The sequence below is a fragment of the Dasypus novemcinctus genome, chromosome 5, assembly GCF_030445035.2.
Source record: "Dasypus novemcinctus isolate mDasNov1 chromosome 5, mDasNov1.1.hap2, whole genome shotgun sequence".
NCBI lineage: Eukaryota > Metazoa > Chordata > Mammalia > Cingulata > Dasypodidae > Dasypus > Dasypus novemcinctus.
In genome coordinates this window covers 143,979,373-144,007,126 of record NC_080677.1, presented here as the reverse complement: position 1 = coordinate 144,007,126, position 27,754 = coordinate 143,979,373, and the positions used below count along the sequence as shown (strand labels likewise).

Below are 27,754 nucleotides of genomic sequence, written 5' to 3'. Positions count from 1 at the left end.
ATGAAATGCTGATGCAGTGTGCTTTTCTGGCACCACATCAAAAACTGACTATGGAGCTTCCACTTCTTTCTATAGCTTCCTATAAGATATATATTTTTTTTAATTTGAAGAACAGACCAGTTTGTTCACAGAAGGACAGGCATTTTTTAAGTAGAAAATGACATGATGGAATGGAGTATTCCTTTCCTTAAAACACAGGCTTTATCTTTTCAAGTTACACAAAAACTTATTTTTAAGAAGAGTGTCTATGAACATACCATTGCTACTTTACTACTTTGGTTGCCCAATTATTCAAGGATGTTATAATACTAATATAAAAGTACAAATAGGGCAGCAGCTGTGGCTCAAGCAACTGAGCTCCCAGTTACGATATGGAGGACCCAGTTCAATTCCAGGACCTCCTTTTAAAAAAAGAAAACAGGCGTTGCAGACATGTATAGAGAGGTGCAGGTTCCCATGTGGCAAAGTGACGCACCAAAAAGACAATGATGCAAATAGATATTTTTTTTAAAAGAACAAGTAAAACACCTAAATGCTATATGGTCCTGACACTACATTGACCCTGACACTAAAAATAGATCATTATCTAGAGTTGGTAACCAAAGTATATTCACACAAGCCAAACCAGAATCTCTAATACAGTTGCATATATGAACAACACACAACACAAGTTCTCCTAACTGCTTTATGTACAAAGTAATTATATCACCACATCCCTTTCCAACCATAGTTTTTCAAGCTATTTTTGTTTTTTTCTAGTTAAACTTTTAACAGGTGAAACAAATCTTCACTCAAAATAGCCAGGTAGCCTAAATTAACTGGTATTCCAGGTTCTTGGAAAGTGGCATTTTCTTTAGCTTTCCTCCCTATTACATGTGCTTTAAAGAACCACATAAGCTTGTATTTTAAGAACTCAGATGTCTAACTGGATGGAAAACTCAGCCTAAGTGAAACACATTTCTGAATATTCTTTGATGGCTAACTCCCAAAAAAGTGGACTGTAGAATAAAAATAATTAAAGGAAAAAGTCAAACTTGTATCATACACGATTCTTTCCATATTCAAAATGCATGTCTTCTCTGAAAAAAGTTAACATCACAAAACTTGTAGCACTCACTCAGTAGTCTCCCTTAGATACACTACTCGCTAAAACTCCCTCTTCAGGACTGAGAGATTTCCAATCTAAATTATTGGTCTATGGAATCATTCGCTTTACTATGTGCTAAGTGGTTACTGTATATAAGTATGCAATAAGAGAAGGGGATAAAATCTTTGCCATTGTGATGCTCACATTGAGAAGACAGTCAATATAAGGTGTTTTCAATGAAATATGGTACAGCATTAGGGTATACAATATAATTCTAATGCCTAAAAATGTGCTCCTGATAGAAATCAGACCAAAGTTACTGATAAGCTTTTAAAATACCCATATGTATTAATGGCACACAGATAAAAACTCCTAGTGTTTTTAAGAGAACTTCAAAATAATATGTTTAAGGAGCAGGTATAGGTCAGTGTTTGAGCACCTGCTGCTCATGTACGAGGTGTGGGTGTTCAATCCCCCATACCTCCTAAAAAAAAAAAATAAATCTATACAATACCTTCAATTTCGCAATATCAAAGATCAAGACTGTGATGTGCTTTCTGGGAAATACGGTCATTCTTTCTCATTCTTAGTAAGCAAATGATAATCAACCATAAATGAATTTAGAATACTTATAATTAAATTAATGATTTTAAAGTAATACAAGAGGAATGTATTAAGTTTGGTAAGGAATGATCTCTCTCAGGTTTTAAGAACCTAATTTTCCATTCACTTATTTTCTGGGTCAAAGACTTTCCCTGTTACATGCTTATCAATTAATAATGGCCAGTATCAGTATCACTGTTAGGTGATACTTGGAAAGTAAAGAATTTTTAAAAATTCAAAGGATCTACGGAATCTTCTGAAAGAAAATATTTTTCATCAGCTTTTAAGTAATGTGATGCAGACAAGTTTCTTTCATTAGAATAATTGAAGTCAGAAATACGTAAGAACTATTCAGATTTTTACTCTTAGCATACAAAGAGAAAGAAAGGTCACTGTCACCTTGGGAAAGTCATCTTTTTTCTTCTTTTGTAAAATAAGGAGGTTGACATTTAAGTGTTTCTTAAACTTGAGAATGGGCTGACTCCACTTAGCTAACACTGGACTACATGTACCTAAGAGCCATTATAGCCCCAGAATTACATGAGACTCTGTATCAAGCCTATGAATATACTTTTAAAAAACAATATATACTATATATAATATAACATACAGGTAAATAAAATAAGCCACAGAATAACCTCCCACTGACACACAAATGGATGCTAATTTAGTATAATAACTATGTTTTGGGACAACTGTTTTTTTAATTAGGCTATCCTTGACTCTACTACTTATTGAAGGGGGCTTAAAATAATCCTTTGGCTCTAGGTAAACATCAGTGGGTTCCACACTTAAGAAGGGAGAGAGAGAGTTACAGCAAATTTCAGTTTTGAAAAGTACAGAATTCATTATCACAGCCCTCTAACAACTTGCACTTCCTTCTTTTATTTTTCTTAGAACATGTGGAATGCATGTATTTTAAATATATTTTTCATCTGCTGAAGATGGACAAATGAGAGGTCCCAAGTGATAATCATTACACAGAATAATGAAAGAGCCTATATCATGTGAAAACCTTTCAGGACTCACAGAGGGGTGATGTATGCCTCAGTAGGCCAAGAACCTAACAGAAGGTCAGATCATTAGATGAAACCTTCAAGAAAAAATATTCCTGGGGAACCATAGTTGCACTGGCACAAAATAACCACCTAACCATATAATCAGATATATGCTGTTCCAGTAATAGAGAGAAGGATTGATAACTGTAAAATGCTGCAATGGGAACATTGCTTCTTTAAGCTAAAGTTCAAATATTATAATGGGTAACTCATTAAAGAAAACACACCCTCCAAAGATGTGTCAAATTAGAGTGCCTCTGTCCTTCCTGCATCACTCAAGGACCCCATGGAGTCCAAAAATACTATAGGAAAGGAAATGCAGTAATGATATCACTGTTTTCTGAGCAAAAATTTCACAGGCCAACCCACATCCAAATTAAATTCTAAGGTCAGCTTAACTTCCATGGACAATAACTGCAATTTTACCCTCACAATTCCTTAATTCCCTCAGGTCTCTTTCTTGCTTTATATTCACTTGGCAAAACCATAACTTAATTATATCCAGCTATCTGCTGACATCATGCTTGCACTTGGACAGCTGAACATAGCTGAAGAAAAACACACAACCATGCTGACTGGTTCCATTTTAAATTCATGACCACATACCAGAGCTGTCCCTTAATGCCACCTCATAATCATATTACCAATTCCTTTTACTTTCCTCCTTCTCCTAGAGGGCTATTACACACACATCCTGTCTCCTGCAATTCCACCCCACTCCCTGCTCCTCACTTTTGACCTTCTACATCAGAGAACTTCCACACACAACCAACTTCCAGGAAAACAAAAATAAAAACATCACAAAAAGCAGAGATGCACATTTACCTAAATGCAAAAGCATCTGCATGAATATATGCGGCCTTCTTGTCTGCTGCTTGAGATGTGCTATCTGTGGTTACAACCAATCCCTCTAACTCCGTACTAAATCCCACTTCCTCTGACTAAAGGACATGACTCCAGCAATAATTCTCTCCTCTTCCCCACCATTATTAAATGTCTCTCTACTGAATAATTCCTATTAAAATACAAGCATGCTGTTATTTCTCCAACTTTAAAAAAAATTTTAAAACCCTCTTGACCCAACTTCCTTCAACTAGTATTGCACTTTCTTTGAGCTCCTTTGCAGCCAAACTCCTTGAAAAAGTTGTATATCCTCGCTGTCTCCATCTCCTCTTTTAACCCCACTTTAATCAGGATGTTGACTCCACTACTCTACCATAAAAACTTGTGCCATATTCATCAAAGATGGTAACAATATATCTGATGGGCACTGCTCAATTTACCTTGCTTCATAGCTCTCTCCACTAGTTTTTGGAATAACACATGCCTAATTTTCCTTGTCCCTTATTGACTGTGCATTTCATCATGAGTTGGTAGAAATTAAATTTTTGATCCACCTTCTTTTGAAATTGCAAGTCATAACTTTTAATGTTTGTCAAGAATAGATCTTTCCCTTCAAAACTTAAAGTTGCATAAAAGATGTAATATATCTTTAAAAAACTGCTTCTTATGAAAGATCTACTTTTGTAAAAAATGCAATGCCTGACTTTCTTCTAATTTTCCCCACAGCAATTGTTACTTGAAAAAATAGAATACACCAAGCAATACCATATCAGAAACCTTAGGAGCAAAGTATGGCACATTTAAGTTATGACGCCTTCTTTCTCAAATTAGACAACATTTTGAAAATTACTTTTGTTGTTAACCAAATTAAGCTATTTTTATTATAATGTTTCTACTTACTATTTTGAATGCCTAAAAAACTAGGTTTTAAGTTAGGTCCACGAACAGCATGCTGCTCAAAGACACTATAAGAGCCCTCCTAAATTATTTCCTACGCAGAACTAACGACTATCATCTCGACTGTTATGTAAGTGGTGGCAAAAACCATTGAGGCGAGTGGATATAGTTCAGTGGTTGGGTGCCTGCTTCCCATGTACAAGGTCATGGGTTCAATCCCTGGTATCTCCTTAAAAAAACAAAAACAAAAACATTATAGAAACAGCTAATTTTGTGTATGAACTATGTAACACAGCACTTGATTACATATTCTCTTGATTTATTATCTACCTTCACAGATATGTACTCAACATAAAGTCCATGCACTCATACTTTCTTTATAGAAACGGCCCTCAGACTTTTATTCAGGGTTAAATTTTATTATTAAATCAGGTATCAATGTATTAGAAGCAGGAAGCCAATGTGGCTAAAGCAGTAGGGCGCCTGCCTGCATGAGAGGTTCCAGGTTCAGTTCCCAGTGCCTCCTAAGAAGATGGGGAAGACAGCAAGCTGACGAGACAGGCCAGAGTGGTGAGTTGATGCAAAGGAGGAGACACTATGAGAGATACAACAAGCAGGGAGCAGATGTGGCTTGAGTGATTGGGTGCCTCGCTCCCACATGGGAGGTCCTGAGTTCGGTTTCTGGTGCCTCCTAAAAAGAAGACGAGCAGACAGAGAGCACACAATAAACAGACACAGAGAGCAGACACCAAGTGCAAACAAAGTTGGGAAGAGGAATAAATAAATCTTAAAACATATATATATATATTTATAGAAGAACTAAATAGGAGGAAGCAGAGATTAAAAGAGAATATTAAGATACCAGCACACACACACACCAAAAAAAAAAACCCTTTGGGTATACAAATGACATATTATCTTATGGTCATTTAGTATGATGAGCAATACAATACGTATGAGATTCCAGAAAGCAACCATATCTCCCTCTACGAACATATACCACACAAAGCAAACAATAAAAGTATGCCCATAATGAACTCAATCAAGAAAAGGTTATTTTAGGTAAAGTGTCCGCTAGTTAAGCAGCATACACTACTTAACATTTTTTCAGAAAGCGTTTCATCAGAAATAGTCTTTTTTTTTTTAAGTTTTAGTTCTTGAGGGATTATTGGAAAAACCATTTAAGTGGAACATCTCACTCCCCAAAGATGCCAGTTAAATGAAGTGTTAATCTCCTCTATTACCAAGCTTTAGAACACTGCAGCTCAAAATGCAAAGCAAAAATTTCAGGCCATCACTGAGTGTGAGAGGTAGGAGAAGCAATTGATAGGCTAATCAAGTGATAGTTTCACCTGAGTTCAATGTGGACCAGGCTGTCAGTCTTGCACTGGTGTGTTGCAGGAACAAAATGCACAGATCATTATTTGCACCATCTTTTCCAAAAATAAACTATATATTTAGCATTCTCCCATTCATTCTACACTGCCACTCAATAATGGTTTCTGGCAACACACAGAATCTTATCAAGATACATTTATGCCTGTCTTAAGTCTGAAAGAGATGTATTTAAGTAATTCTCACAGTTAAGAAGTTTTCAGTCTGCCTTAATAACCTGACAATTATTTTTTTATCATCTCAATGAAAAGTGATGTACACTGAGAGCTAGCAACAAAGCTGTCCAAGTGAACAGATTTAAATGTATTTATTTCCATAAAGTCTTTATTTTATTAGTTACTGAACAGCCCTTCTTAAGAGAGGAATTTCTAAAAGGGTAAAATGAAGAAATATTATATCTCCCCTTACTTTTAAAAACTATATTCTAATTTGGAAACAACATTAAAATACATCATTACGGTACTGGTTAAATAAATTACGGCATATCTCAAACTACCAAATACTAAGCAAAGATGAAAAAGGATAAGGTAGTTCCATATGTACTGCCAGAAGATTTCTCAGAGCTAAGTGTAATGCAAAAAAAATCTCATTTACAGAAAAAGAACTATTTATGAGTATATATGAGTATAACAAATGTATACTTTTAGCAGCTTACACTATACTAATGTCTCCATGTAGTTTCCATGATTTCAAAACAAATTTTTCACTAATTAATACAATAGAATCTTTAAATAACATACCTTCACACTGATGCTAGATCTCATTTTCTGCCATCTATTGCTGCCATAATATTTTTCTATGAATCTGTGCATATTTAGGCTAATAAAGATGAGAAAAAGCTAAAATGGGGCAATATCTTAAGTTTATACTGTTAGATGTCAACCAATTATTACTGGGAATAGTGTAAGTCTATAAATTTTGGCAAAATGAAATTAGTTTTAATTAAGATAGAGCATCCATATTTTCAGTAATATGGGTAAAGTGATATAAAATTGAGAGGGCATTTTAAGTTCAAAAGGCATAAGCATAATAGTTTTGTTGTCTATTTTGTTTTTTATTGATCATTTTGTTTTTCAAATAATCTACACACAAGGAGACAATACTGGAGTTATCCTTCAGTTCCTAACAGAAGAATACCTGTTTCTCCTGCTTTTTCTCTTCACAGATAAGGCCTTAAAACTGATCACCAAAAGTAAAATAGATTTTACAAACCACCTTTAGTCTACCAAAACCCACTCACCTCTAAGGCCATTTTCCAAGACAATGCTGCCTAGTTCATACCACATGCCCTATATGCAGTCTGGGAATGGATATGCTAATATTTACCAAATATAAAATTCAATTATAACTAAAAGTGACCACCATCCAGTTAAAAATGTTTAATTTTCCAAGTGATTTTTCTTTTTAAAAACATAAAGAAAACTGTTGATGTATCATATCACAAAATTCACAAGTTATTTTTTATCCTTGAAAGTATATGATATAAGGAAGCGGACTTGGCCCAGTGGATAGGGCGTCCGTCTACCACATGGGAGGTCCACAGTTCAAACCCTGGGCCTCCTTGACCTGTGTGGAGCTGGCCCATGTGCAGTGCTGATGTGCGCAAAGAGTGCCCTGCCACGCAGGGGTGTCCCCCACGTAGGGGAGCCCTACACGCAAGGAGTGGGCTCCGTAAGGAGAGCCGCCCAGCACCAAAGAAAGTGCAGCCTGCCCAGGAATGGCGCCACACACACGGAGAGCTGACACAACAAGATGATGCAACAAAAAGAAACAGATTCCCAGGCCGCTGACAACAGAAGCAGACAAAAACAAGAACACGCAGCTAAAAATGGACACAGAGAACAGACAATGGGGTGGCGGGGGGGGGGGGGGGGGGAGGGAGAAGGGGAGAGAAATAAATAAAATAGATCTTTAAAAAAAAAATGCATTGTAGCACTTTAAAAAAAAAAGTATATGACACAGAATTTAATACTAATCTTAATATCATTCCCAGGTCTATGAAAACGTGGGAAGTGGATGTGGCTCTAGCGACTGGGCTCCCACCTACCACATGGGAGGTCCCTGGTTCAGTTGCTGGTGCCTCCTAAAGATGACAGTGAGCTGCCTCATTGGGCAGGAGTGGCAAGCTGACACAACAGAAGATGCAACAAGAAACAAGGAAAACATAATGAGAGGTACAACAAAGCAGGGAGCAATGGAGGCTCAAGTGATTGAGCCTCTCCCTTCCACAACAGAGGACCCAGGTTTGGTTCCCAGTTCCTCTTAAGGAAACAAGATAAACAGCAAGTGCAAACAACAAGTGGGTAGGGAGAAATAAATAAATAAATCTATAAAAATTTTAAAAATTAAAAATATCCTTAAAAAATATATATATATGAAAACACCGTATCTTTAAAGCACCCATCATAATTTTTGCAACTGTGTTTTTTAAAATTTTGTTTTGTTAGCTGTGATGCTTTGTTTTCTTTAGCAGAGCCAAAGTTCTTATTTTGTGAATAAAGTAAAAATCACATGGAAAGAACTAAAGCAAAAAAGAAAAGAATAAACTTTGCATTCTCAAATACTTTATCTCTGTCGAGCTAATTTCAGATTTTTTTCAATGCCAAAGTTTATACATACTTGTAAATATTGCCAGACTGGTATAAATTGGAGTCATCAGCCCACCCACTGATGAAGCTTAATGACCAGTAACTGCCTCAACTGGTAGTTGTTTTTTAGAGCAAATGAAACAAAACAAAAAAGAAAGAAGATTCTATCAAGCTCTACAAGAAAATAGTAGTGCTGAGAGGATAGAAAGCCATAAGAACTAAGCTATGATCCATTTGTTAAAGAACAATCCAAATGGGCATCTCTCATTACCATTAAAAGGTGATTTAGTGGCATTAACATAAACAAATTTTACAGTAAGAACCTTGGGAGCATATGTAGCTCAAGGGACTGAGTACCTACTTCCCATGTACGAAGTCCTGGGTTCAATTCTCAATATCTCCTAAAAAAAAAAAAAAGAACCTCTTGCAAAAATGTATACATAAAACTTCCAGGAAGATGGAGGATTATAGAGACTTACTACTTTCCCAGACAGAAACTGCCTGGAAAAATGTTCTAGTGTTTAGGATACCAGGGGATGGCTGGACACCATCCAGAAGATAAAGTGGCAAAGAAAAAGAAAAAGAATCTCAACAGGAAAACTGTGAGTAAAAGCTGCAGCTGCCACCATGCACCCCCCTCCCCCCCAGCCAGACAGTTTTGTGTGTTCCAGCATTAGGCAAGCAGCGACAGAAATAGGGGGTCACAGGAATCAACTTTCCCAGAAAAGGGGAGAGAAAGGGACACAGCCTAAGGGTGATTCAGCTTTGGGGCAATAAATTCGGTCTGCTATGTCCCACAAGCCCTTCCAGTCCAGGTGGGCTGTGTCATTGTTTGCCCTGTGAGCCAGCACAGGACTAAAGAGATCCAACCCTCTCAAACACCTAACCTACTGACTGGGACTGGTTGTAAATATTACCAAACTGGTATAAAGACCAGGATGCAGAGGGGAGTGGAATTATTTCCCACCTGGGAATAAAGAGGGGGCTGCCAACAAAGGTTGGAGAACAGCTTCTGAGAAGTTTGATGTGCGAGGCTCTGAACAGCCCTACAGCAGGATCCTCCGTCAAACTGTTTAGGGCAGGGTCAGAGCAAACACATTTTTACCAGGATTTGCACTGAGAGGTCTGCCAAAGAGTATCATCTGCTGGCAGACCAACGAAGTGCATGCAAGGAAACTAAAGTAAATATTAATAAATAAAAAAGAGGCTTTTCCAGGCCATTACAGCCTCCCTCCCCAAGGCATTTGGAAGTAGATCTGAAACCCTACTGGGCCATGGCCTGGATTTGAGCAAAAAAGACAATTCTAAATAGCAAGGACAGGTTGGACCAAGAATCAAAAAACACTAGTAACATACAGCCTCTCCACTATAAAATTCCTACCTGAGAAGATGAGCATCAGAGTAAATTCACTATCATAATCAGATGTCTAAACATCAGCAAAAAATTACATGACATACTAAGAAAAATGAAGACATGGCTTAAGCAAAGGAATATATCAAAGCCCCAGATGAGGCACAAGATTGGAGACAATTAATTAACAATGTTCATATAAATCTCTTAAATCAACATCAATGAGTGTAAAGACAATATGACTAAAGAATTAAAGGACAGCAGGAAGACACTAGGACAGCACAAAGAAGAATGGGAAAACATGAATAGAAAAATAACAGATGTTCTGGAAATGAAAGACACAAAAGATGAGATTAAAAACACATTAAGGGGCGGGAGGTGAATGTGGCTCAAGCGCTCCTGCATACTACATGGGAGGTCCCGGTTTCAGTTCCCAGTACCTCCTGGAGAAGATGGGCAAGATAGCAAGTTGGCATAACGGGCTGGTGCAGCGAGCTGAAGCAACAAGATGATGCAAGCAAGGAGACACAAAGAGGAAACACAATGAGAGAGACAACAAGGCAGGGAGCAGAGATGGCTCAAGTGATTGAGTGACACACTCCCACACGGTACCAGGTTTGATTCCCGGTGCCTCCTAAAAAGAAGAGAAGCAGACACAGAGTGCACAGAGCGAATGGATACAGAGTAGACAGCAAGCACAAAGAGGGGGGAATAAATAAGGAAATAAATAATAAATCTATAGTTTTAAAAAACACATTAAGGGCATATAACAGCAGACACAAAATCACAGAAAAAAGAATCGGTGATGTAAAACACATAACAGCTGAAACTGAAAAGAGAACAGCGAGGAAAAAGAAATGTAAAATTTGAACAGGGGCTGAGGGAGTTGAATGATAACATGAAGTGCAACAATATATGTGTCATGGGAGTTCCAGAAGGAGAAGAGAAGGGGAAAGGAGTAGAAAGAGTATTTGATGAAATAATGGCTGAAAATTTCCCAACTCTCATGAAAGAAATGAATTTACATGTCCAAGAAGAACAGTGTACTCCAACCAGAATAAATCCAAACAGATGTACTCCAAGACACTTACTACTCAGAATGTCAAATGCTAAAGAGAAAACTCTGAAAGCAGCAAGGGAGAAAATGCTTTAGAGTGCAGATTTCTTATAAGAAACCATGAAAGCAAAAAGAAAGTGTTATGATATAATTAGGATACTTAAAGAGAAATTTTGCCAGCCAAGAATTCTTTATCCAGCAAAACTGTCCTTCAAATATGAAGGTCAAACTAAGAATAAAAGAAACAAATAAACAAAAAACAAATTAAAAACAAAAACAAAAACAAATACGAAGGTCAGTTTAAAACATTCACAAAAAATCAGAAGTAAGAAATGTTGTAAAAAGGAATCTGGCTCTGCAGGAAGCACAAAAGGAGTCCTACAGCCTGAAGGGAAAAGACAAAAGAGAGGTACTTGCAGGACAGTGTCGAAGGGAAGACTATCAGAAAAGATAACCAAAAAGGTAAAATGACAGATGAAAATAAGATATGACATATGAAAGCCAAAGAATAAAATGGTGAAGTAAATAATGCATTTATAGTAATCATTTAATGTGAATGGATTATACTCCCCAATCAAAAATATAAGCAGAAAGAATGGATGGAAAAAAACATTGAACCATCCGTATGTTGTCTACAAAAGAGTCACATTAGATCAAGAGATACAACTCAGCTGGAAGTGAAAGGCTGAAAAAAGATATTCCACGCAAAAGTAACCAAACTAAGAGCAGGGGTAGCTATACTAATACTGGATAAAACAGACTTTAAATGCAAAAGAGTGATAAGAGATGCAGTAGGTTAATATATATTAATAAAAAGGATAATCCACCAGGAAGAAATAAGGCATAAATATCTAGGAGCCTCACCAGGGTACCCCAATATACATGAGGTAACCTCTGGTAAAATTGAAAGGCAAATAACATCTCTCTGAAATAACTGAGATTTCAACACACCACTCACATCAATAGATAGAAAATCAACAAAGAAACAGAGAACTTAAACACTGAAAAATGGCTAGATTTAACAGAAATATACAAAATGTTGCACCCCAAATCAGCAGGTTATACATTCTTCTCAAGTGCTCATGGATCTTTCTCCAAGATAGAACACATGTTGAGTCACAAAGCAGGTCTCAATAAATATAAAAAGACTGAAATTATACAAAGTACCTTCTCAAATCATAATGGAAATCATAATTGAAGCTGGAAATCAGTAATAGGTAGGAAGGGGGGAAATTCTCAACTGTAGAGGCTACACACTGCTAAACAATCAGTGGGTCAAAGAAACTGCAAGAGAAATTAGTAGATATCTCAAGACAAATGAAAACAATAACATAAGTTATCAAAACTTATGGGATAGAAAGAAGACAGTACTGAAAGGTAAATTTACAGCCCTAAATACCTATATTTAAAAAAGGAGATGCAGAGCTGGTATAGCTCAGTGGTTAAGTGCCTGCTTTGTACATATGAGATCCTGAATTCAATCTCCAGTACCTCCAAAAAAAAAAAAAAAACAATGAGAGCAAGCTAAAATTAAAGACTGAACATCTGGAGGAACCAGAAAAAGAGCAGCAAACCAATTCCAAAGCAGAAGGAAAGAAATGAAAATGTTTAGAGCAGAAATAAATGAAATTCAGAACAAAAAACAATAGAGAAAAGCAACAAAACCAAAATCTGGGTCTTCAGGAAGATCAATAAAATTTACAAACCCTTAGCTAATAACAAAGAAAGAGAGAACGAAGATGCAAATGAAATCAGAAACCAAATGGGGATGTTATAACTGACCCCACAGGGAAAGAAAAAAAAAAGGATCATTTTAAGGGGATACTATGAGAAGCTGTATGCCAACAAATTAAACATAGACAACCTAGATGAAATGGACAAATTTCTAGAAACACAAAAACAACTTATACTGATTCTACAAGAAATAAAGGAACTCAACAAACCAATCACATTTAAAGAGACTGAAACAGTCATCAAAAATCTTTCAATAAAAGAAAGTCCAGGACCAGATGGCTTCACAGATGAATTCTGACCAGAATTTAAAAAACTAACACCAACCCTATTTAAACTCTTCCAAAAAGTTAAAAAGGAGGGAAAATTACCCAGCATTTTATGGAGCCGATATCACCCTAATACCAAAGCCAGATAAAGATATTATAGGCAAAGAAAACTACAGATCAATCTGTCTAATGAACCTGGATGCTAAAATCTCAACAAGATACTTGCAAATGGAATTCAACAACATATTAAAAGAATTATACACCATGATGAAGTGGGATTTTTCCTAGTATGCAAGGTTGGTTCATTACAAGAAAATCAATTAATGTAATACATCACATTAACAAATTGAAGGAATATAAAACACATGATCATCTCGATCAATGCAGAAAAGGGATTTGAGAAAATCCAGTATCCTTTCTTGATAAAAACACTTTCAAAGATAGGAATAGAAGGAAAGTTCCTCAACGTGATAAAGGACATTTTTTAAAATACCCACAGCCAACATCATACTCAATGGGGAAAGTTGTTTTTTTTTTTTTAAGATTTATTTATTTTTCTCCCCTTCCCCCCACCCACCCCAGTTGTCTGTTCTCTGTGTCTATTTGCTGTGTCTTCTTTGTCCGCTTCTGTTGTTGTCAGTGGCACGGGAATCTGTTTCTTTCTGTTGCGTCATCTTGTTGTGTCAGCTCTCCATGTGTGCGGACCCATTCCTGGGCAGGCTACACTTTCTTTCACACTGGGCAGCTCTCCTTAGGGGGCACACTCTTTGCGCGTGGGGCTCCCCTACGTGGGGGGACACCCCTGTGTGGCACGGCACTCCTTGTGCACATCAGCACTACGCATGGCCAGCTACACACGGGTCAAGGAGGCCCGGAGTTTGAACCGCGGACCTCCCATGTGGTAGACGGATGCCCGAACCACTGGGCCAAGACGGATGCCCTAACTACTGCGCCAAGTCCGCCGCCCTCAATAGGGAAAGTTTGAAAGTGTTCCCTCTAAATAGGGAACAAGACAAGGATGCACACTGTCACCACTGTTATTCAACACTGTACTACAAGTTCTATCTAGAGAAATTAAACAAGAAAAATAAAATAAAGCATCCAAATAGGAAGAGAGGAAATGAAACTCTCATTATTCAGAGATGATATGATCCTACATTTAAAGAATTCAGAAATATCTATGACAACGCTACCTGAGCTAATCAACGAGTTGAGCAAAGTTGCAGGATACAAGATCAACACGCAAAAATCAATAATGTTTCTATACAATAGTATTAAACAATCTGAGGAGGAAATGAGGGAAAAAAATTCCACCTATTTAACCAAAGAGGTAAAGGACCTGTATTCAGAAAACTACAAAACACTGCTAGAAGAATGAAAGAAGACCTGAACAAGTGGAAAGACATTCCATAACCATGGACTGAAACACTAAATATCATGAAGATGCCCATCCTATCCAAACTGATTTATAAATTCAATGCAATAGCAATCAAAATTTCAACAGCCTACTTTACAGAAATAGACAACATATTTGGAAGGGAAAGGGGACTGAAATAGCCAAAAACATCCTAAAAAAGAAGAGCAAATAGGACTCACTACCTAAACTTGAAACATATTACAAAGCTACAGAGGTCAAAACAACATGGTATTGGCATAACGATAGACTGATCAATGGAACAGAATTTAGAGTCCAGAAATACACTCTCACCTCTTTGGTCAACTAAGTCCACTTACTAAGACAAAATAGTCTCTTCAACAAGTAGTACCAGGAGAACTGGATATCCCTAACCAAAGGAATGAAAGAGGACCCATATCCCACTCTCCATACAAGAATCAACTCAAATTGGATCAAAGACCTAAATATAAAAGCCAGGAACATGAAACTACTAGCAGAAAATGTAAGGAAACATCTTCAAGATCTTGTGGTATGAGGGGTCTCCTAAACCTTACACCCACAACTCAAGCAAAGAAAGAAACAACAGATAAATGGGACCTCCTCAAAATTAAAAACTTTTGCCCCTCAAAGGACTTTGTCAAAAGAGTAAAAAGGCAACCAACTCAACAGGAGAAAATATTTGGAAATCACATATCCAATAGGGGTTTAATATCCATGCATGATACATAAAGAGATTCTACAGCTCAACAATAAAAAGATTAAGAACCCAATTAAAAAATGGGCAAAAGACTTGAACAGACATTTATACAAAGAAAAATTAAAAATGGCAAAACACACATGAAAAAATGTTCTACATCACTAGCAGTTAGGGAAACGCAAATCAAAGCTACAATGAGATACCATTTCATACCTATAAGAATGGCCACTATTAAAAAGACAGAAAATTATAAGTGTTGGAGAGGATGTAGAGAGATAGGCTGGTGGGAATGAAGAATGGTACAGTCACTGTGGAGAACTGTTGTCAGTTCCTAAGGAAGTTGAATATAGATTTGCCATGTGACATGGCGATACCACTACTAAGTATATACCCAGAAGAACTGAAAGCAGTGACACAAAGAGACTTTTGCGCACTGATGTTCAAAGTGGCATCACTCACAATCATCAAAAATGGAAACAACCCTGGTGTCCATCAACAGATGATTGGATAAACAAATTGTGATATATACATATGATGTAATATTATTCTGCTGTACAAAGAAATGAAGTCATGAAGCATATGACAACATGGATGAACCTGGGGAACATTATGTTGAATGAAACAAGCCAGACACAAAAGGACAAATACTGTATATTTGCCCTACTATGAACCAAATATATTGCATAAACTCAACAAGTTAACAACTAGAATATAGGTCACCAGAACACAGAAGAAAGGTAGAGAATGAATAGCTGAGGTTTAACCTATGCAGAATTGGTAAAGGGTTATAAATTTTTGGAAACGTAAAGAAATGGTGAAAGCACATAATTGTGTTTGTAACCAGCAGTGCTAATACATGGGTATGACAGTGGTTGAAAGGGAATGTCTAAGGTCATGTATCTTACTAGAAGGTAAGCTAAGAAATGTAGCATGGGATGCTGTAGCATAGTGAAACCTCTTGTGAAATATGAGTACGGGTAATACTGCATATATAAGACTGCTTTTCTTTGAAACAGAACAAACGTACATTAATGTTAAAAGATGTTAATCTGAGGCAAAAATACAACAGAGCATATGGACAGTACTATATAGTAATATATTAATAATCTTTTATTAAAGGTTAAAAAAGGGAAATATACTAAGTGAAAGACACTAGATAAAAAGTAGTACATATTGTTTGACTCTATCTACACAAAATATAAATATAGAGAGACAGAAACAGAATAGCAGCTAGGTATGGCAGGGGAAGGATAGAGAGATTAAGAGAGGTAATTATTAAGGGGTAGAGTTTTTTTGTCTGGTTTTTATTATTATTACTACTGGAGTAATGAAAACACCCTAATATTAATTAAAGAGAAGAATGCACAACTCTGTGACTATACCAAATATCACTGTTTGTACACTTTGGATGGATTATGTGTTTTATGAACAAGTATCAATAAAATTGATTTTTAAAATTTATATATATCCACAGTCCAAATAGTGAGTTTATTCAGAGTTCATGCTGAAATGATTTGTATCTTTTGCAGTACAATTCCATGAGACTGTGCAATACAACAAAGTAGAGAAGAAAACGGAGAGGTATAATCACTGACAAGACTTTTTATAACAGTCAGCTAAGGCTTAATGAATTATATTGTCAGGTGAAAAATAGAGAAATATGTCAAGATTTAGATTATTTCAGAGAAAAAGCACTGGATTACATTTCCAGCTCATGAAGATTAGGACATAAATGTATGAAAAACAAACTGCTAAGAGTTAAAATTCCTGTAACAGCCAAAAATTTCAAGTTAAACATTACTATTTTTTCCAGACATAGCATATACTATGATTTCTCATTCCTGTCATTAGGAAAACAATTTTTTATAAATAGCATTAAAATTACTTTTCAAATAAACTGGTACACACTAGCAACTAGTAAAATAATAAACTCAGCCACAGTTATACTGGCTAAATTGTACTATGTTAAAATTCTTAAAATAGTAAAAAGATTTCATAATAAAGAGTAAAGGTAAATTTAACACATCAAAAAAGAAACAGGCTTATTCATCCTTCCTAAAAATTTAAGATGAAAGTCTTAAACAGAGCTTACATGAAAGAGTTCTACCCCACATAGCAAAAATAATGACTACAAATTGCAAGGAATCCATTTCACTATATATATTTTTTTATTTTGAAATGAAATTTTATACCTCAAATTTTACTTTCTTAAAAAAGATATAGGGAAGTGGACTTGGCCCAATGAACAGGACATCCGCCTACCACATGGTAGGTCCACAGTTCAAACCCCAGGCCTCCCTGAACCGTGTGGAGCTGGCCCATGCACAGTGCTGATGCGCGGAAGGAGTGCCCTGCCATGGAGGGGTGTCCCCAGCGTAGGGGAGCCCCACGTGCAAGGAGTGCGCCCCATAAGGAGAGCCGCCCTAAGCAAAAGAAAGTGCAGCCTGCCCAAGAATGGCACCACACACACAGAGAACCAACACAGCAAGATGATGCAACAAAAAGAAACACAGATTCCTGGTGCCGCTGATAAGGATAGAGGCAGTCACAGAAGAACACACAGCAAATGGACATAGAGAGCAGGCAACCTGGGCGGGCGGGGGGAAGGGGAGAAAATTTTAAAAATAAATAAATAAACCTGAAAAAATATATATACACACAAAAATTTATGACTTTTGAAGCAACTTTGTACTTCTACAGCAAACTTTTTAAAAACGGCATGCATGTGTTTTGCTTTTAATCTTCAAGAAAATATTTAGGTTAAGAGGACTCAAGAGGGAAGCGGGTGTGGTTCAAGTGATTGGGCTACTGTCTACCATACGGGAGGACTCGGATTCGATCTACAGGGCCTCCTGGCAGCAAGATGACGATGCAACAAAAGAGAGACACAGAGGAGAGTCAAGGTGAGATGCAACAGAAACCAAGGAACTGAGATGGCACAAGCAACAGGGAACCTCTCTCCGACATTGGAGGTCCCCGAGATCGAATCCCAGTGAAGCCTAGAGGAGAAACTAAGAAGACAAAAAAAAAAAAAAAGAAAACAGACACAGAACATCACACAGCAAATAGACACAGACAGCAAAAAGGGGAGGAGAGAGGGGTGGGGAAGGGGGGGAAGAAGACTCAAGAAAATCACCCTGGAAAACTGTGGCAGTTTGAGGTTGTTTCATGAATCCCCAAAAGAGAAAGATTATGTTTATAAACTTACCTAGTCATCTGAGTGTGATACCCTTTGATTGCATTGAATTCAGTTATCTTTGATTAGATTACCTGTTATGAGTAGGTTTTTGATCTGACTACTTCAGAGGGCCTGACTCAAGGTTGAGCCCCTGCCCCCTTGCTGGGTCTGATATAAACTCACTGAAGAAGACACACAGAAGAAAGGGCTCTGTCATTTTTGATCCTGCTATGTGACAGAAAGGAGAAGGTTCAAACAGGTAAAGCCCAGGGGAGAGATGAACCATTTTGCCTGATAGCTTACAGATGACCTAGATAAGAGAGCCAAGACTGATACAGGAAGCCCTGAGAGACAAGCCCTATGTGAGCTGAGAGAGGACTTCACTTAAGCAAGAAGCCAAGAGGCTAGGTCCACAGAGACTCAAGAGGAAGAGGAAGCCCACAGGGGAAGGTAGAGACTGGTGATCAACCGGCTTCAACACAATGCAACTGCCTTTGGTGAGAAAGCAACCTTAAGTTGGACTTTTTACAGCCTTGTAACTGTAAGCTTTTAACCCAAATAAAAACCCTTTATAAAAACCAACAGATTTCTGATAATTTTGCACCAGCAGCCCTTTGGTGGACTAATACAAAAACCAACAAACTTACTAGATTAGAAGATAGCACTATACCTCAAAACAACAGAATTTAAAAATAAACTCATAAGAGAATATTTCTTTATTAAGGTACCAGACATTGTGCTAGATGCTAGAAATAGAGGAGTTAATCCTAGTAGGATCATAGAGCCCTTTGAGAAGATGGTGAAAGCAATGGGCACCCTTGGGGGATGAGAAAAAAAACCACAGTATCAGGGGGCTCATGGATGCCCAATAGGATGGATTTCAGTCCTTGAACTACTACAGAAGAACGTCTAGAATAAAGGATACATCAGAGTGATAGATTTGAAGGGCAAATGCTTTTGGCAGATAACATGGGATTTGTTTTTAGAAGTCATATTCAGAACATCACAGATACATGATTAAACTGAAAACACTTCTGACTCAGGCCACTCTTCCACTCTTAATTGGGAATTAGAGTCTCTTGTTTGGTTTTAATATAGGTATACATCTGAGTGGTTATATTATTTGTATACATTCACAAAGATAATATATTCTGTAGGTTTTACTTGTTATATAGGCTCTAAATAATGAAACTCATGCCAGAGACAAAAAGCAATAGTTCTTTACTAAGAAGATTCCTCAGTTGAAATGCCATGAAATGTCTCCATTTCTTTCTTTTCTAAATCTGAGGTATTTTTAGAGGCTTACTGCTGATAGAACACTACAAAGAATATGATACATTAAATGAAGGAGTCTGCAGCTCCATCTGCTGACAAAATCTTAAAATTATCATCAAAAAATATTCCAAGCATTCAGTGAGAAATCTTAAAAGGCAGGGCAGTAGCAAATATGATTCCTTGTCTGCCTACTTCTTAATGGTGTTAGTGAGCATGGAGGCAGAGGAGTAAAAATGCAATGATGCAAACTCTTGGCCTCTCAATAGAGCAAACAAGTGTTACTCCTAATTAGTCCCCATCAATTCAGAAAGGCCTTTGAAAAGGTTAAATTTTCCCCTTCTTTGATACTTACAGTAAGAAAATGAGTACCAAAGACAGGAATTTCTGAAATTTATTTTTGGAGCTACACATCAACAACACACTAGTTCATGCTAATCTGAGTTAGAAAAGAAAAAGTATAAATAGAGTGGCCCTTGTACTTATATTTTATTTTCATTAAAACTATCACTTACAAGAAAGCAGATATAGCTCAAGCAATTGAGCTTCCTCCTACCAAATGGGAAGTCCCAGGTTTGGCTCCCAGTGCCTCTTCAAGAAGACGAGCAAGACAGTGAGCTGACGTAATGGGCTGGCATGGCAAGCTGATGCAACAAGATGACACAACAATGAGACACAAGGAGGAAAACACAATGAGAGACACAACAAAGCAGGGACGGAGGTGGATCAAGTGATTAGGCACCTCCTTCCCAAATGGGAGGTAGCAGGTTTAATTCTGGTGCCTCCTAAAAAAATCTTTTTTTAATTTTTAAAAAAAGAAGAGAAGCACACAACAAACAGTGCAAACACAAAACAATGAGGGAGGGGAAGAAACAAATAAAATAAAATAATAAATCTTTTACAAAAAATCACTTGCCCTTATAGTTAAAGTGAATGCAAACATTAACTTATTTTTTAGAAGGTTTGGATGAAACAGAAAACTCAAGTCACTCAAGTAAACTCCAAGTTTACGCTAATTCCACAGCTGATTTCATTTAAAAATAAAAATTCCTAAAAAACTATATTCTTAGTCCACATCAAAAATAAGAACTCCTCTGTAACTAATTACATTCCAAAGTATATCTCTCTAAAAAACAACCACTATTTCATGTATTTAGGAGGAAAATTTGGGTAAATGTAAATATGGATTTAATATTAGATGGAGTAGCAGTTTGATATGGTTTATGAATTCCAAAAATAGATGTTGGGCATGATTAAATTATGATTAGGGCTTTGATTGGGCCACATCAGTAGGGGCAGTGACTCACAGATAAAACTACACAGCAGAGCAGAGTTGTTAGTTGGAGCTTTGATGTTGGAGTTTTGAGCTGGAGCCCAGGCAAATAAGCACATAGAGGCACAGAGCAGCTGAGTCCAGAGAGAACCAAGTCCCGGGGAGAGAGACAGAGGAGGTTGCCTGATAGTCTACAGCCAGTCTTGTGAAGAGACGTAGAGCCTAGAGAGCCTCACGGTCTACAGCTGACCTCGTGGAGAAAACAGAGGAGCTGAGCTGGGAGAGAAATGAGCCCTGGGAAGAAAGGAACCCAGGAAGCCTGGACCCTGGCAGACTAAGCAGACATCTTGTTCCAACATGTGGTAACAGACTTTGGTGAGGGAAGTAACTTATGCTTTATGGCCTTGTGACTGTAAGCTTCTACCCCAAATAAATACCCTTTATAAAACCCAACAGATTTCTGGTATTTTGCATCAGCACCCCTTCAGATGACTAATACAGATGGTATTACAGAATCTTTAATTTTCTTAGTTGGTTAATAGTACTACAGTTATTTAGGAAAATGTCCCTATTCTTAAAAGATGCACATGTCAGTATTTAGGGGCAAACTGTCATGACATCTACAACTTACTTTCAAAGTATATAATATATATACATATATGTGTATGTATTTGGAGGGACAAAAACAAATGTGGTAAAATAAAAACAACTAGTAAATTCAAGTGAAAGGTAAATGGATACTTATTGTACTATTCTTTGAACTTTTATGTAGGCTTGAAACTTTTCAAAATAAAAAGCTGGCCCCAAAAAATTATAGGCTCAGGAGTAAAAATTCTCATTCTGCTTCTTTAATAACTATGACATTAGACAAATTACTGAAGTTCTCTGGGCCTCAGAGTTCTCTCATTTGTAATATACAAATGAAGTAATAGTTCTGCCGCAGGAACTGCTAGCTGACCATTAAAGGTTTATACTTTCATTCTGTAATGCAGTTGTTGCTTGGTCATGCTGCCCGGGGAGGTAATACATTTTCCCATCCCCTTTGCCTTTAGCTGGGGTCATGTGAGTCCTTCTCCACCACTGGATGTCAGAAGTGTCACTTCCAGGCTAAAGCAGTGAAGAAACAGATGTGCCTTCCCCATGACTTCCTTCCTCACCTACCAGCTGAACAAAAAGGATCAAGGACCTGAAACAGCTTGGAACCAAAGGAAGGAAAGCACTTGTAAGTCTGACTGGCCCACATTGTACAGTGATGTGAGTGACCACATGGTATTGTATTAAGCCACAGAACTTAGCGATTTTCTGTTACAGGGACTATCGTTACCCTACTATATAAAATAAACGACTACCTAATAATTTAATACATGTTGGAGTTCTCAGAACAGAAAGTACAGGAAGATCTCAATATATTAGCTATTATTTACTGCTAATGTTTCAGCAGGCCCTCAGATTGAAGATACTAACTTATTTTCTAATGTCAAGCTTCTTTTGAAACTTTGTCCTATTTTCCATTTGAACATGTTGAATATTAAATCTAAAATTTAAGATATAATATTAAACATATAAAATAGACTTTCTATCATATGAGGGAAAGAAACCTGTATTCTGGAGTAGAAGAATGAGCAATTATTTATTAATTTAAAAAATATTTCCTGAGTGCTATAAAATGTCAGGTGTTTTTTTATGAGGGATATAAAGTAGGACAAACAATTGGAAACTATTACAGTAATCCAGGTGAGGCACAAGGACAGTATAGAAGCAGGCAGTGTGCTGGGGGATGACCTTAGCAATGGAGAGCTGACAGGATACATTCAGAAGAGATGACTGGATAGGAGTCTTACTAATGGACTGGAGAGGAAGCAAATGGGGAACAGGAGGTCTAAAGGAGAAGAATCAAGAAATATCCTCAGGTTTATGTCATGTGTAAGTAGAAGGGTGATCATGTCATTTATTTTAAGGGGTAAGGCTGGGAGAAGAATATGTTTGTGGAAAGAAACAAAAAGTTCTGCTTAAGATCTTGCCTAAAAGAAATTCAAATACAGATGGATTCACACTAGACTAAAGGTCTATGTTTGTGAGGGGGGTTGGGGGGGTGTATCTGCTCCCAGAATATAGCCTGCAAATTTAGTAACAACAATTAGTCTAAAAAATCCCAGATTATTCCTAAGTGTGGTTATAAACAGTCCCAAGTCTTACCACAACCCACTGTCCTATTACGTCCACTAACTAATGTCACAAGAAAACAACTTCTAAATTCTTTGAAATCTTCAACATCAAGCTTAATATTAAGGAAAGAGCAATTCTGAAAGACAGAAGAGTTTAAAAATATTGAAAATTAAGATTAGAATTAAATTTTAATGTCAACCCACAAAGCTTTTTAATTAAAATTTAAGAATACATATCTATAACAACCATGACTTACTCTGTGTGGCCCTGAAAAACATTCACAGAATGGATTGAAGGATCCCTGAAATCCCAGAGACGAAAAGTTGTGTCCCGAGATGACGTTACCACAAGTCGCTGGTTGGGATGTGTGCAACAATGTGTTAATTCTTGGTCATGTCCTATAATCAAAGAGGAGAATATTTAGAATAACAAAAATGCAAGATCATTCAGCTGAAAACACGCAAGTAGAATGCAGCTTTTTTGAAAATCAAGAATCAAGTACCAGACTTTATGGGTAGCATTCCTGAAATTCAATATAAAAGTAAACCTAAAGGAATATAATAGAATATGAAGTTATAGTGGACTCCATTTTTTTTCTCAGAATCTCACTACTTGGAAGTCCTGGTAAAGAAACAAGTAAATAAGTGTGTAACCCATTTTCACAAATAAATCACTGTGGAGCTCTCAATAAAATATAACCTTTAAGACTCAGTTAGGAAATACATTTAGGAACAAATCTGTAAAAAAAAAAAAAACCACAGTATGCAGAATTCTATGACTGCCCCTGAGAGCCCCTAAGTGTACATACCTTGCATAATATCCCTCCCTTGTATCTGGGTAGAATCTGTGAATATTATGAGCTACCACTCTGGAAATTTTGTTACTTAATATAGCAAAAGTTTGTTGCAGAAGTAATTAAGGTCCCTAAATCAGTTGAGTCTGAGTTAATCAAAAGAAAAGTAATCATGGGTAGGCCTGACCTAATACTTTTAAAAGGGTCCAGACCTCCCCAGAAGCCAGAGATTTAAAGTAGCTGGAAGAAAGCAAACACCATGTTGTGACTTGCCTTTGGAAGGGGCCACTAGAGACCTGAGGTGCTAAAAGCAGGCCCCAGCTAAGAGCTAGAAAATGGAGACCTCATTCATAGGGCCATAAGGAAATGAACTCTGCCAACAACAACCCATGAGCTTAGAGAAAGTGACACCTTCATTTCAGTGTGCTAAGACCTTGAGCAGAGGACCAGCTAACCCGTACCTGGACTCCTCACAAGGAGACTATGAGAGAATAAATATGTGTTGTTTTAAACCACTAAGTCTGTGGAAAGATGCTACAGAGCAAGAGAAAACTAAGAGAACAACCATATTTCAAATATCTAGATATTAAAGACTATAATTAAATACCCTAAAGATAAAATAAATTTAGCTACCAACAGTTTTATGAATTAGTTGGATCTCAAAAAATTACAACCTAAGAGCCACAAGGTCTAAAAATAATTTTGGCCAAGAAATAATTTGCAAGATAAGATATAAATGCATTAACTTTAATAAACCAAAAGTAATCAAATAGGAAGTCTGAATATTAAAATACCTGTCAGAGAATGAACAAGTTCAGATGTCTCGACATCATACAGATTGGCTGTTCTATCCCATGAGGCTGTTACTGCCTGCTTTCCTCCAACCAACCAATCAGCTGCTATGACCACTCCTTGGTGGCTTTTAAGAGATGTCAGGGGAACTCGAATAGTAGGGCAATCACTGGAAACATCTCCATCTCCATCTGGTTCATCTTTATCAGAAAACTCTACTTCATCTTCTCCAGATATTTGTTGCTAAAGATCAAAAAAGAAAGAAAGCTCCTGGGAACCTTGAGTTTTTTCTGGCACAACTACATAAGCAGGTTGTTTTATTTATCTTTTTAGGACTTATTAATCATTATGACAAATACCAACACAAAATCCTAATTGGTACTCAACGAATGTTTATCAAATTGTGATTATCGGGAAACGGATGTGGCCCAGTGGTTAGGGCGTCCGTCTACCACGTGGGAGGTCCATGGTTCAAACCCTGGGCCTCCCTGACCCGTGTGCAGCTGGCCATGTGCAGTGTTGATGCGAGCAAGGAGTGCCGTGCCACACAGGGGTGTCCCCCGCGTAGGGGAGCCCCACGCGCAAGGAGCAGGTCCCGTAAGGAGAGCCACCCAGCGTGAAAGAAAGTGCAACCTGCCCAAGAATAGCGCCACACACACGGAGAGGTGACACGACAAGATGACGCAACAAAAAGAAACACAGATCCCCGTGCCACTGACAAGAACAGAAGTGGACAAAGACGACGCAGCAAACTGACACAGAGAACAGGCAACCGGGGGCGGGGGGGGGGGGGGGGGGGAGACATAAATAAATAAATAAATCTTTTAAAAAATAAAAAATAAAATCTAGGGTTAGAATTGCTAAGCAAATCTAAGTCAAGACTGGCCAGCAAAAGCTCAAGGAAATCATTTGCTTTCAGTGATAACTGAAAAAGAGAGAAGGCCAAACAGAACTTCTTGGCAATACTTTTAAAGTGGTTCAAGTCAGTGCATATAATTTAGGCTCATCTCTAATTCAGAATGAACTTTTCCCCAGTTAGACTGAAATCCTGAGGTAACAACAATCAAGAATGAAAAGTTGCTGCATCCAATAAAAACAAAATAATAAAGGGGAAAATAAAGTCAATATTAACATTCTAAGCAAACTATGATGTATTTTATGTAAGTCTGTACTTAATTTTTTCCCACTGGAAAAAAACTAGTACTTTAAAAATTTGGGAAAAAAAAGATAATAAAATGTTAACCAGTTTTCTGGGTACTAATTCTTACTTTTACCACTCCAACCTTATCTATCACCAATGTTCATTTTGTTTCTTGAATGAATAAAGGAACGAATGCATGCATTTGGTATGGTATATAATTCATATTTCAGTAATTTCATGGGGGGAAAAAAACTGTGTGAAAATAAAAAAAACCATATGCTCAATTAAAAATGAACTGTTTCATGTTCCCATAGAAATCAAGACCTCTTAAAGAAAACTCGTTCTTATTTGTCACTGGAATTTATTAAAGCTAAACCTAGCTCCAAATGGAGCAATGTCTCAAAACATTTAAAAAACAAATAGTAAAAGGATATTCAGGGAAGCAGATGTGGCTCAAGCGACTGAGCGCCCGCATGGGAGTTCCCTGGTTTGGTTCCCAGTGTCTCCTAAAGAAGACAGCGAGCTGGCGTGATGGGCAGGGTGCAGCAAGCTGACACAGCTGACATAACAAGAGACACAAGGAAAAAAAAAAACCACAATGAGACACACAACAAAGCAGGGAGCAGAGGTTTCTGGTGCTTCCTAAAGAAGACAAGAGAGCTGATATGACAGGCAGGTGCAGTGAGCTGACCCAAGAAGATGATACAACAAGAGACATGGAGAGGAAAAAACATGAAACACAACAAAGCCAAGAACGGAGGTAGCTCAAGGGATTAGACACCTCCCTCCCACATCAGAAGTCCTAAGTTTGACTCCTGGTGCCTCCTAAAGAAACAAGGAAGGTGAACAGACACAGCAAGTGCAAACAACAAGGAGTGAAGAGAAATAAATAAAACAAATCCTAAAAAAAAAAAGAATATTCAAAGGCAGAAATATCAAAACCAGAATATTACACTATCAATCTCCTCACAACTTAACAATTATAGCCAAATCATAAACTGAAAATTAAATAAATTTTTGTTTCCCTATATAAAATTACTTAGCTATCTCTCTGCTTGATGTAGTACTTCTACCTGCTTATGCAGCATAGGGAAAACTGCAAACCATTTATGAAAGCTAGATAGCTGAGTTGCCCTGTAACAAACAGAAACTAGTAAGATTATTTCATACAAAGTACAATTAAAATCTTTGTGTGATTATGAGATGTTGGGCTGCAAAACAGCACAAATGTATCCAACAGTCCAGAGCAAACAGTAATTTAAGAAGCTATGACTTATGATACTCAATATGGGCAAAACCTATAATAATGTGGAAGGGGGGTGGTTTGGTAGTGGAAAAGGTGTTGAGGGTGCAGGAAAGTGAGTGGGGTTGATGACTGTGCTGGAATTTGAGAGTTAACAGGAGGCAGCGGGGTTTGGGCTGTCCTATTCATGGAACTGAGGGGAGTACTGGAGGAAGGAAGAAGTAAACTCTGGATTTGTAGGTCTATGGTTGAAACTACAATGGTGGTAATGTTCTTTTGGCAATTATGGCAGGGGAGGGTCACTGGTGGGGGGATATGTGGGAAAGGGTGCACCTGGGGTGTGCTTCTATGGAATATGAATGTGTTCATCTTGTCACAGTGTGGGTGGAGACCCACACAATAAACAACAAAACATAAAACTCCCATCCTGGGGAATCCTGTCTCATTTTCAAATAGAGGGACAAGAATTTCTCAAGATAGCCAATGTCCATAAAAGAAAACAGACCAGTATGTCAAGCCTTTAATATTAATGCATGTTAACTATGTACTTTATTCTTCAAAATTTGAAACGTAGAGGTTCCAAGGGGAGGGGGAAAGAAGAATAGGTGGAACATAGGGCATTTTTAGGGCACTGGAATTGTTCTACATGATCTTGTATGATGGATATAGGCCATTACACATTTTGTCAAAACATACGAAGTGTATGATGCAAAATATAAGCCATAATGTAAACTATTGGCCATGGTTCATAGCAATGCTTCAATACTTGTTTATCAATTGTAATAAATGTATCATATTTATGTAAAATATTATTACTAGAAGAAAATGTGAGGTGTGGATGGGGTATATGGGAATATTCTATATTTTCTACGAGACTTTTCTATAACCTAAACCTTCTTTGAAACAAAGTGGAAAAAAAAAAAA

The 27,754-nt window shown here is 37.3% G+C and overlaps 1 protein-coding gene across 11 annotated transcripts in view; it reads right to left on the bottom strand.

The window, feature by feature from the left end:
• Window positions 1–27,754, bottom strand: part of WDR37 (WD repeat domain 37) — a 127,502-nt gene that overhangs the window by 18,888 nt on the left and 80,860 nt on the right. For all 11 annotated transcript variants that reach the window (XM_058297661.1, XM_058297655.1, XM_058297659.1 and 8 more), the window contains 2 exons: window positions 24,449–24,689; window positions 23,118–23,259 (listed from right to left, as the gene is read on the bottom strand). In XM_058297661.1, the coding sequence (XP_058153644.1) occupies window positions 23,118–23,259; window positions 24,449–24,689 (383 nt within the window). The remainder of the gene's footprint in view (window positions 1–23,117; window positions 23,260–24,448; window positions 24,690–27,754) is intronic.